Source organism: Spermophilus citellus (assembly GCF_964194105.1).
Source record: "Spermophilus citellus genome assembly, chromosome: 12".
NCBI classification, from domain to species: Eukaryota; Metazoa; Chordata; class Mammalia; order Rodentia; family Sciuridae; genus Spermophilus; species Spermophilus citellus.
In genome coordinates this window covers 2,851,004-2,863,378 of record NC_138198.1, presented here as the reverse complement: position 1 = coordinate 2,863,378, position 12,375 = coordinate 2,851,004, and the positions used below count along the sequence as shown (strand labels likewise).

Below are 12,375 nucleotides of genomic sequence, written 5' to 3'. Positions count from 1 at the left end.
GGCCATGGGATAGAACTAAATGGTAGAGTATTTGACAAGAATGCATAAGTTTGTGGGTCTACTCCCAAGGTGTATACACAAAGAAAGAGAAAGAAAAAAGAAAAACTGTGGAAAGTTGAAACCAGTAATTATTCACCAAATATTAAACTTAATTGGAAATCATATTTGGGAATATTAAGTTGTTTTGGTGTTACAATTATCCTTTTCTATTTGGATTGATGTTCACGCTTTCTAATGCAGTTCTAAGGAATGTGAGTAAATGTATTCATTTATCAGCAGAGACCCATTTTGACATGACTTCAGAAGAAGAGGACAAAAGTTTTGATGACGCTCAATGTACCCAGTCTCAGGTATGTCAACATATAAAGCATTTCTTCCTGTTTCTTCTTGTTTTTCTTTCTTGAGGAAAGTAAAGGAGGCCAAATGAAAATACCTTTTAAATAGTCTTTTGGAATCCAGGCATTATATATTACTAATTACATCTAAAACCACTCTGAACTGGTTAGAATCTGAAAATAGCATTAGTAGTCCTGTCAACTTATAGCTAAATTTACTATGTAATGGAGGCAAAACAATTCTAAATGTTGCTTGTGCTTCCACTTGCATAAACATTTTGAAAAATAAAAAGTTGAGACTAAATTTGAGACTGACGAATAACCACCTGGGTTATGAATGGTAATGGTCACTGACTGCATTCATGTGAAAGGGTGATGTTGTCACAGGCTCAAAATTCTAGTGAAAATCAGTAGTTATTTGCTACAAGTTGAAATATATTAACTTTACATCCTGGTTAATGTTTATTTGTTATTTTTTGTTTATTTTTATTGATTTTTTAAAAAATAAATGACAGCAGAATGCATTATAATTCTTACTACACATATATAGCACAATTTTTTATATCTCTGGTTGTGTATACAGTATGTTGATGAAATTTCTGTCTTCTTACATGTATTAAACAATTTTTCTGTGGTGACCTTTTCATTTTGTTTCTCATCCTTGCAGAAAATTCAGTCAATATGTTGAATAATTTTATCAAAATGTCTTAGTATATTAAAGAAATGTATTTGTGTGCATTAATGGGGGAATGATGGAATTTAGAGATGCTATCTCATCTTTTTTCTCACATTGCCAACATTCCTGGTGTGAGATTTAGCACACATCTAGATTTATTTTATTTGGCTGGCATATGTAGGTCCTTGGGTTTACAGCTTTCCCTTTGGGGTGTATCCTGGGCAGGGGCCATATCTCAGTGTCAGATCCCCAACTGAACACCTAAGTCTCATATTTTCAAACAAAAACTTTGTTAGTTCATTGTTTAAAAAGTGTAATCCTATTTAATATGAAACATACTCCTCAAAATTCTTTAAAATAAGACTTGAAAGCCTTCTCACATTTGATGGTGAATGCAAAGTCGGATGAGTTACAATGAATATCATTCCTCCCATCCTTTGGGGTGTGTACACCTTTGTTAGCACGTTGTCAAGGAATGCCTTTTCTATGACATCCACCCTGCTTTTACCAAATCAGGAGCCATTGGAAGATAAGTGTTCAGCTTCATCTGGAGCACAATGCTAAGACACCCTATGGAAAGTATGACTGCTCAGTCTGTAGTTATCTACATGTTAGTTAGCTGCTTTCAAGACCAAAATTTGGGTGATGTCTAAAAGAGTGATAGTGAAGTCTTCATGCAGCTCATTGGGGTCCTTTATTTTACAGGTATATTCTGAGGATCATCCACAGATGCGTGTTTCTCACTCATCTGGAGAGAAACATCATAAAGCAAAAGAGAAAGAAGATGGACATGTCCATGGTAAGAACAACATATTCTACACAGTTCTTTGGATAGAATATTGATTTATAACATGAGTGCTGATGTATTCTAATACTGGGAGAAATGAACCTAGTAAACAGGGAATAAAGAAAAAGCAAGAAAGATAAAGAGTTGTCTCTCTCAAGACCAAAGTCCAGCAGCAGGTTATAGTGGGAGTGTCCCTCTTAGTTTCTGTACAAGACAAGTATAGAGCACAGGGGAGTTGAAAAACTTGAATTTTTATGTTGGAAAGAATAATGTTCTTCACATTCTACCTGCTTTCTGTTCATTTCTCAGTGTATTTTTATTTTCCTCAGGGAATCTTTTCTAAAGATCAGATATATGTATTAGATCACAAACCTCTTTTCTAATATCATCTGTCTAAAATTATAATGATCTTTTTTTGTGTCTGTCTTCTCCATTAGATTTTAAGCTAAAGAACAATAGGGGTCTAATCTCATTTGCTATATCTTCAGAGTTCAGCATATTGTGTCACGTGTTTTATGCACTCATTGTTTTAGTGTATAAATAATGCATGTGAAATATACAGCATTCATATATTTAAATTAGTCACATATTTTATTTCTATCTTCTTTTTTCTGACAGATTCTGTTAGCCTATCGAAAATCCAGAAAGCAGTTCTATCACTTCAAAGAATAATAAAAAGCAAAAAAAGTCACTGCACACAGTGTTCACTACATTTTGAAAAAAATGCACAACTGGAAAATGAGATTCATGAGCTAAAAAAGAGGGTATCAGAGTTTAAGCAAGAAAATATAGAAGTGAAACAACAACTCCACAATTTGAGGTATTATATCCTAGATCAAAAGAAGGAGTGGAATCTTTTCCTTTAATCCAGTAAAATAAGAAGGAAATTTTTTTTGTAACTACTGCCTCATCTGTTAGCACTTTGCAAAGGAGAAAACGTGAATAAATTATAAATTCTTACAAATATGATAGCATATTATTAAATGTGATTACTTCTAAAAACTAAGTTCATATTTTTCCCATAACAATTTTAATGTCTCTGTGGAACTCCATCTGCTAGTAATCTATTTATTTAACCAGCATAATTTGGGATTGTTATTTGTTTATATTTTTAACTTTTTATTACAATTAATATTTCAAGAAATATCATTTATAAAAAAATCATTTCCTACTCAGGTACCATGGCATGTGCCTATAATTCCAGCAGCTTAGGAGACAAAGATAGGAGGATCAAAAGTTCAAAATAGGGTGGGAGCGCGCCAGGCCGGGCGCAGGGCTGCGCGCGGGGCGTTCATGAGCCCCGGGAGCCTGCACCGTGACTCACCCCCCGCCCCCGCTTGTGTCTCATCCCCCCCCCCCGGCAGGATGCCGGACCAGATCTCCGTGTCCGAGTTCATCGCCGAGACCACCGAGGATTACAACTCGCCCACCACGTCCAGCTTCACCACGCGGCTGCACAACTGCAGGAACACCGTCACGCTGCTGGAGGAGGCTCTAGACCAAGATAGAACAGCCTTGCAGAAAGTGAAGAAATCTGTAAAAGCAATATATAATTCTGGTCAAGACCATGTACAAAATGAAGAAAACTATGCACAAGTTCTTGATAAGTTTGGGAGTAATTTTTTAAGTCGAGACAACCCCGATCTTGGCACCGCTTTTGTCAAGTTTTCTACTCTTACAAAGGAACTGTCCACACTGCTGGAAAATCTGCTCCAGGGTCTGAGCCACAATGTGATCTTCACCTTGGATTCCTTGTTAAAAGGAGACCTAAAGGGAGTCAAAGGAGATCTCAAGAAGCCATTTGACAAAGCCTGGAAAGATTATGAGACAAAGTTTACAAAAATTGAAAAGGAAAAAAGAGAGCATGCAAAACAGCACGGGATGATCCGCACCGAGATAACAGGAGCTGAGATTGCCGAAGAAATGGAGAAGGAAAGGCGCCTGTTTCAGCTCCAAATGTGTGAGTATCTCATTAAAGTCAATGAAATCAAGACCAAAAAGGGTGTGGATCTGCTGCAGAACCTTATAAAGTATTATCACGTACAGTGCAATTTCTTCCAAGATGGCTTGAAAACAGCTGATAAATTGAAACAGTACATTGAAAAACTGGCTGCTGATTTATATAATATAAAACAGACCCAGGATGAAGAAAAGAAACAGCTCACTGCACTTCGAGATTTAATAAAATCCTCTCTTCAGCTTGATCAGAAAGAAGATTCCCAGAGCCGGCAAGGAGGGTACAGCATGCATCAGCTCCAGGGCAATAAGGAATACGGCAGTGAGAAGAAGGGTTACCTGCTGAAGAAGAGTGACGGGATCCGGAAAGTGTGGCAAAGGAGGAAGTGCACCGTCAAGAATGGAATTCTGACCATCTCACACGCAACTTCCAATAGGCAGCCAGCCAAGTTGAACCTTCTTACCTGCCAGGTGAAACCGAATGCCGAGGACAAGAAGTCTTTTGACCTGATTTCACATAATAGGACGTATCATTTTCAGGCAGAAGATGAGCAGGATTATGTGGCGTGGATATCGGTGCTGACCAACAGCAAAGAGGAGGCCCTGACCATGGCCTTCCGGGGCGAGCAGAGCACAGGGGAGAACAGCTTGGAAGATCTGACGAAAGCCATCATTGAAGAGGTCCAGCGGCTCCCCGGGAATGACGTGTGCTGTGACTGTGGCTCGTCAGAACCCACCTGGCTTTCAACCAACTTGGGTATTTTGACCTGTATAGAATGTTCCGGCATCCATAGGGAAATGGGGGTTCATATTTCTCGAATTCAATCTTTGGAATTAGACAAATTAGGAACTTCTGAACTCTTGCTGGCCAAGAATGTAGGAAACAATAGTTTTAATGATATTATGGAAGCAAATTTACCCAGCCCTTCACCAAAACCTACCCCTTCAAGTGATATGACTGTACGAAAAGAGTACATCACTGCGAAGTACGTCGGCCACAGGTTCTCAAGGAAGACCTGCTCCTCCTCGTCAGCTAAGCTGAGTGAGTTGCTGGAGGCCATCAAATCCAGGGATCTACTTGCACTCATTCAAGTCTATGCAGAGGGGGTGGAGCTCATGGAACCACTGCTGGAACCTGGACAGGAGCTCGGGGAGACCGCCCTTCATCTTGCCGTCCGAACTGCAGACCAGACATCTCTCCATTTAGTTGACTTCCTTGTACAAAACTGTGGGAACCTGGATAAGCAGACGTCCCTGGGAAATACGGTTCTGCACTATTGCAGCATGTACGGCAAGCCCGAGTGCCTGAAGCTGCTGCTGAGGAGCAAGCCCACCGTGGACATCGTTAACCAAGCTGGAGAAACTGCCTTGGACATAGCAAAGAGACTCAAAGCTTCCCAGTGCGAAGATCTGCTTTCCCAGGCTAAATCTGGAAAGTTCAATCCCCACGTCCACGTAGAGTACGAATGGAACCTTCGACAGGAGGAGATCGATGAAAGCGATGATGATCTGGATGACAAACCGAGCCCCATCAAGAAAGAGCGCTCGCCCAGACCCCAGAGCTTCTGCCACTCCTCCAGCATCTCCCCACAGGACAAGCTGTCACTGCCAGGTTTCAGCACCCCACGGGACAAGCAGCGGCTCTCCTACGGGGCCTTTACCAACCAGATTTATGCCTCCACGAGCACAGACTCGCCCACGTCACCAACTGCAGAGGCTCCACCTCTGCCTCCTAGGAATGCCGGGAAAGGTCCAACTGGCCCACCTTCAACACTCCCTCTAAGCACCCAGACCTCTAGTGGCAGCTCCACCCTTTCCAAGAAGAGGCCTCCTCCCCCACCACCCGGACACAAGAGAACCCTGTCCGACCCTCCCAGCCCACTACCTCACGGGCCCCCAAACAAAGGCGCAATTCCTTGGGGTAACGATGTGGGTCCGTCATCTTCAAGTAAGACCGCGAACAAGTTTGAGGGGCTGTCTCAACAATCCAGCACCAGTTCTGCAAAGACTGCCCTTGGCCCAAGAGTTCTTCCTAAACTACCTCAGAAAGTGGCACTAAGGAAAACAGAAACGAGCCATCATCTCTCCCTAGACAAAGCCAACATCCCGCCTGAGATTTTTCAGAAATCTTCACAGTTGGCAGAATTGCCACAAAAGCCACCACCTGGAGACCTGCCCCCAAAGCCCACAGAACTGGCCCCCAAGCCCCAAATTGGAGATTTGCCACCTAAGCCTGGAGAACTGCCCCCCAAGCCCCAGCTGGGTGACCTGCCACCCAAGCCCCAGCTCTCAGACTTACCTCCCAAACCGCACATGAAGGACCTGCCCCCCAAGCCCCAGCTGGGCGACCTGCTGGCAAAGTCTCAGACGAGTGACATCTCGCCCAAGTCTCAGCAGCCCTCCGAGGTCACACAGAAGTCACACCCCGGGGATCTCTCCCCAAACATGCAGTCCAGAGACGCTGTCCCGAAGCAGGCATCTGAGGACTCCAGTGACCTCACGCCCACTCTGCCCGAGACGCCTGTACCACTACCCAGAAAGATCAACACGGGGAAGAATAAAGTGAGACGCGTGAAGACCATTTACGACTGCCAGGCAGACAACGACGACGAGCTCACCTTCATCGAGGGAGAAGTGATTATTGTCACAGGGGAAGAGGATCAGGAGTGGTGGATTGGGCACATCGAAGGACAGCCTGAAAGGTAGGGGGTCTTTCCAGTGTCCTTTGTTCACATCCTGTCCGACTAGCAGAAAGCAGAACCTTATGGTTGTCTCCATCCTCCATGCCAGACTTCTGCTTCCATGCCACCCTGTGCACAGTGTGTGTATAGCTGCTGTTACAGAATAGGAAACTCCTCGAGGGCCACCTCGGGAGGGGAACAGAGTATGTATTGTAAATATCCTGTGGTCTTCTGCCTTTGCCAGTATGAGGGTAGCCTCGGGGCCCGGTGCGCCTTGCTGGTTTGCCAAAGCCGTCCCTGGCACCTAGCACTTACATCTCTCTCTATCTGTGCTGTTTTACAAGCAAGCAAAAATAAAAAATAAAAATAAAAAATAAACCAACTACAACAAAAAACCAGGAGTGTAGGAATTGCTGGCTTTGAAAGTAGAGTGATTTCTGTTCAGCAGCCATTGAAGGGCCTAGAGTCGACTCTGCTCCTTCCAGTGCAGTATTCTCAATCTTGTTACTGAAAATGCAGCATTAGCAAAGAGGTGGGTTCTGTTCTCCAGGTGAAACTTCTAGTTAGCTCCATGACAGACCAGCCTGTAGTTATCTGTGTACACAGTTTACAGCTACAAAAACCTACTTTGGTATTTATTACAGACAAGTGCTCAGTTAAATATGTTACTCCTTCAGCAAATGTTCACTGACCCAAAACTCTTTGTGGCATTTTACAATGCACACAGCCTCATGCAAGTTGAGACAAGTGGATTTATACTGTCTTATGATGATGAGTGCCCACCCTTGAGATATTACCTCATTATGCAAAAATAACATATCCTTCATGCCTATTTTGACAAAGTTTAAAATATGTCTGATGAAGTTTAACTTTCAGGAACCAAGGACTGCCAGAAAATATTAGCCTCTACATTATGCATGCATCTAGAAGCTTATACCTGAAATCTTGCCTTTTATAAAGGAATAAATAGTATGAATAAGTTGAACTGTACATTTTTTAAACTTGATTGCCATTAAAGCAGAAATTATAAGGTTGCAACTATATCTGTTTGTAGTCAGTCATTCAACTCTCTCAAAGAGTATGAATTTACATAATGTATTATGAATCAGCATCCCTCAATTGTGTTGAAGCATCTAAAGTGTTGGTTTTAAATTATTTTCTTAGTTTTGTTCTTGGATAAATTAACTTTTAAAAGACTATTCAAAATGGAGAAATTAAAAGTCAGCCCTTCACACAGTGTTTCCAGAGTAGGATCCAGGTGCTGAAACCAAGCTCTTCTGCTCTTCTTCATACATCAGTGTTCCCATCTGAAGCGCCAGCCACTAGACAGTTCCCTTTCAAGTCAATTCATAACCAAGTTTTGGAAGCTGCTATGAATTGCACTGTGAAAAAGCTCTCCCTGCAAGGAATCTTGTCTCTGTTTCTCTGTCACTTGTGCTCTTTCTCTCTCTCTCATTTTGTTTTCATCCCAGCCATGCTTATCAGACCACTAAGAACATTGTGTTTTGATCTTTGGCATCAGTCTGAATTTTGGACAAGAATACAGCAGTCATGTTCCACAACCAATGGAACTGTCCTTGATTCTAAGGCTCGTGTCATTCTGATGTTCCATTTGCTTAAACTGCTATTTTGGCAACAGCACAGAAGACTTAATATTTTTAAGCAGATAATCTTAGCCGTGAATGAGAAATGTTAATTTCACAGAAGCACAATTCCCAACCAAATCCATAGGAAAAACCCTCTTTCATAGTCACAGTGCTCAGTAAATATTTAGTTCTGCTTAAGTGGTTACTATGAAAACTTTGAGTAGCCACCTGAAGAATAAACCTTGCATGGCATACCTGAGAAATATTTTATCAGCTACTATTGGAAACTGATTTTAAGCAATTGCTTCCTCAGCATCAGGGCACACGTGCATTCCCGCACCTAACCCAGAATGTGAGGGAGGCACCAGGCCACATGCTGATATGTGACTGGCCGTGCCAGCAGCCTCAGCATTTAAGCCACACTGGTATCAGGACAGGAAGTCAGCATCTGAGGCTGCCCTGAGTCCCAGCTCATTCATTCACAATTTGAAGTTGCAGTAAAGAGCCGTTCTTCATTGTGGCCAGACTATTTGCAACTCATCTGAAAATAAACTAGTTATTTTAAATACACACACAAGCTCCGTCTCTAGAGTTATGTGGAGGCGATGTCTATTCTGTTTCCCCTATTGTAGAAACTCTCACAGATGCATTTTTCAGACCTTTTTTTTTTCCTCCTCCTCCTCTCTGGTTTTGTTTTGTTTTCCATGAGGAATTTGAGTTCTCTCTAATCCAGCTTACTGTGGGACATAGGAAAACTAGATAGAAAAACCATTGGCAATCTTGTTGAGTTTAAATCTGATCTCATTCTTAAACTCGGTGAAGAGCCATGATCTGCCATTTTGTACATGATATAGTATTTTGAAGGAATGGGACCTTCCCCCCCCCAAAAAAAAATAGCAAATTAGTTCTTTTTTTTCCCCGGAGGAGAAAGTAATGTTCTGCAAGTAGTGTGTGTCTGTTTGACTGTTGAACAGCAATTGCTATTTATTTTTGTATTGCCTAGATCTTCAACGTGTTGTATAGGAATCCCATAGTGCCACTCGTTAATTTCCGAATCCTCATCTGGATGTTACCATCAAACATCAGTACACTTTTCGTTTCACATGTATTTAATGTGACCATTTTTCAGTACTGTATGTGTTAATTTCTACTTTTTTAATATTTAAAATTGCTTTTAAATAAACATTCTCAGTTGACCCCCCCCCAAAAAAAAAAAAAGTTCAAAATAATTCTCATTAACATAGCAGCAATGTCCTAAGCAAATTAATGAGACCCTGTCTCCAACAACAACAAAAAAAATGAAAAAGACCTTGGGATGTAGCTAAGGGATTTAGCTTCTGGGCATTCAATTCCTGGTACCAAAGTTGGGGATGAGAAGAAAAGAAAAAAAAATAACTTTCTATATTTCTGTTTACTTTTGAAAAAAATTTCAATATAGAGTTATTTGGTTAAAGTTGGGAAACTTTAAAAAGATTACAGGATTTTTAAATTTCTCTCAAGAAAGTTTGTATTCCACCAGTGAGGCATTTTTCACTGCCCTGAAACATGTTATACATTTATAGTTTTTAGGCTGATTTTGGGGATCAAACTCAGGGTTTTGTGTTACTAGTGTGATGTGCTAGTGCTGAGCTAGACACTAGGCTACACTTCTAACATTAACATTCATTAAAAAATGAAATGAAAATAGATTATTTTTTATTCAAATTCATTCTCATTCATAAATTTGTTCATATTTCTATATTGAAAGGACATATACTTTTTATGTTTTTAGGTATACATGACAGTAGACTATATGTTGACATAAATTTATTTTTGTTATGTCTTATATTCCATTGTGTGTGTGCACACACACATATTTTTTTTATCCCTTCATCTGTTGAAGAACATTACTCTTCATTATTGGATTAAATATTAGGTCCCATCTTGTTCAAAAATGGATTTTGAGTTTTTTGTAAAATACATAATGATCAAAAAGGTAAGTTGAGAGTGTTACCATAAAAGAAACATAAAAAGTATAATAACAGGTATTAGATTATTTATCCCAGTTCGGGGTTATAGTAGTACAAAAGATACATATTTTTTATATCTTTATTTTATTTATATGTGGTGCTAAGGATCGAACCCAGCACCTTACTCATGCTAGGCAAACACTCTACCACTGTGCTACAGCCCCAGCCCCAAAAGACACATATTGAAAAAAGAATGTCTGAATATGCTGTTACACTGTAAGCCAGTTATAGGTATACCTGACATATTTTATGAAGATAAATGATGTTACTACTGAATTCATAAGTTTGTATATAAACAATGTCTTTAAAACTTATTTGACATGAAATTATCTTTTTAACTGGGGAGGACCTATGATTGTGCAAAAAAAATTACCTTAAACTTGTCAATTTACCAAATCATTTCTAATTTACTTTTCTGTGGTATCTAAAAGATTTGCTAGTAACAGAAACTTATCAAATAACAAAACAGTCTTTTATTATTGACTTTCAGTTATGTATGTTTTACACAAGATTAAAGGAGAAATTTAAAATGTTAAACTAGAAAAGCTTCAGAGAACATAAAATTTTTATTAAGATACTAAATCAGCATACAAAGAGCCAGAACATAAAAAGACATGTTTGGGTTTTGGCAAAAATCAATTAAAAGGCATCTGTATTAACTTCAGATATACCTTAAAAGAAGATGAAGTGAATAGAAAAAATGATGATATGTTACATGAAAAAAATAAGAACCCATTAAAAGAAAAAGAAACAGAATTTAACAAAGAGGATCAAGTGAGAAAGCAAGCTGAAATCTCTGTTTGTACAATAGATACAGAATTGGAGACTGCAAGAAATCATTTTAATCAGGTAAATGAACGTTCAGTAAAGTTTCAAATTTTTACTGTATTTCATTTGAATTATTTATAAAATCCCTTTAACTTATAGTATGTGGCCATGTTTCACTTAATGATGGCAATGTGGTCTGAGGAATGTGCTGTTTGGCAATTTCACCAACATGCAGTCATCATGTGTGTGTACTTCCACACACTTCAGACATCTCCCACAATGCCAGGAAACACAGACTTCTAGGACCTCCATTTATATGCAGTCTGCTGTTTCCCAAAGCATGGGTATGTGGGGTGTGAACTATTATTTTGATTTAAAACACAATGTTCGTTATTTGGCAATAAAAAAAATTAAAAAAAGATCTGACAAACCAGAAAAAAAAAAACACAATGTTATCTGACTCTAAAATTAAATGATGATATTTATGACAAAACTAGTTACAGCAAAACTTAGCATCTGGTAGTTGTTCAGCATTTGTTTTCTGAATGAAGAAGTTTAGTTTAATCACTGACATAAATACAAATTTAGGTGTTTTATGTTAAAATACAAACTAAATATCTATGCACCTATTTAAATCATTTTTTTAAAGTGTTTCACAATTACATTTCTGTCTGCATTTAAGAAATTTTTTTTTAATTTTTAAATTTTTGTAAAGATAGAGAGAGTTTTAATATTTATTTTTTAGTTTTTGGCGGACACAACATCTTTGTCTGTATGTGGTGCTGAGGATCGAACCTGGGCTGCACGCATGCCAGGCGAGCGCACTACCACTTGAGCCACATCCCCACCCCAAGAAATGTTTTCACTCACCCAAATTTATCTGTCATTTGTGCAGGTGAAATGTAAGACATTTACTCATGAAGAATAAATCTACCTTTTGGAATTATTTTTTAATCTTGAAGGTCCCATTCTTAAATTAATCTTTTAGACTTCTGTCACCTGCTGATATACAGCCAAAACCTTGCTGAAATAAATTTGTAGATTTTAGCAGAACAAAATGAAACCTACAGACGATTTCCATGAGACCATAATGCCAGAATTTACAATATGAAATTTCAGTAACACATTTTTGGAAACAAAAAGAGATAGACGTGCAGAAAGGAAATGTTTCCTGAATTATTTTCTTCTGTTTTCAAATGATTGAGAGAGAGAGAGAGTGAGTGTGTGTAACATAGTTAAACAGTAAATCTATTAATTATGGGAAAGTATAGAGGGTTTTAAATCCATATATTTATAACCATAATGTACATATTTTGGAGGTGAGGGGTGCAGTTTTTGTCCCATTGAATTAAGTAATGTTCTTAATTCAACTGTATTTCTCCGCAGCAGTCCCATCCATGACTTTCAGAGTAGCCTTATAAAGAGAAAAGACTTTTAATATTTTCCAGAGGAATAGTTGATTTTTCTATGATCTCAAAACCCTTGCTTCTAATAGTAGATCTTCTAGTTTGGGGAAGTGACTTTGCTCTCTTGTTGTATTAATGTGCATTACTACTCCCACTGTTAAGTAAGGAGGA

General features: G+C 39.1%; 1 protein-coding gene across 2 annotated transcripts in view; it reads left to right on the top strand.

Annotated features, from left to right (window-relative positions):
• The window catches only part of LOC308631479 (arf-GAP with SH3 domain, ANK repeat and PH domain-containing protein 1-like), an 88,106-nt gene that overhangs the window by 59,457 nt on the left and 16,274 nt on the right, over positions 1-12,375 (top strand). The window contains exons 12-16 of one of the 2 annotated variants that reach the window (XM_081262725.1): positions 277-350; positions 1,717-1,810; positions 2,417-2,618; positions 3,163-6,456; positions 10,696-10,879. In XM_081262725.1, coding sequence (XP_081118851.1) covers positions 277-350; positions 1,717-1,810; positions 2,417-2,618; positions 3,163-6,456; positions 10,696-10,879 — 3,848 coding nt within the window. Of the gene's footprint in view, positions 1-276; positions 351-1,716; positions 1,811-2,416; positions 2,619-3,162; positions 9,195-10,695; positions 10,880-12,375 lie in introns of those variants that run through there. The other variant, XM_081262726.1, reaches the window with a different exon arrangement.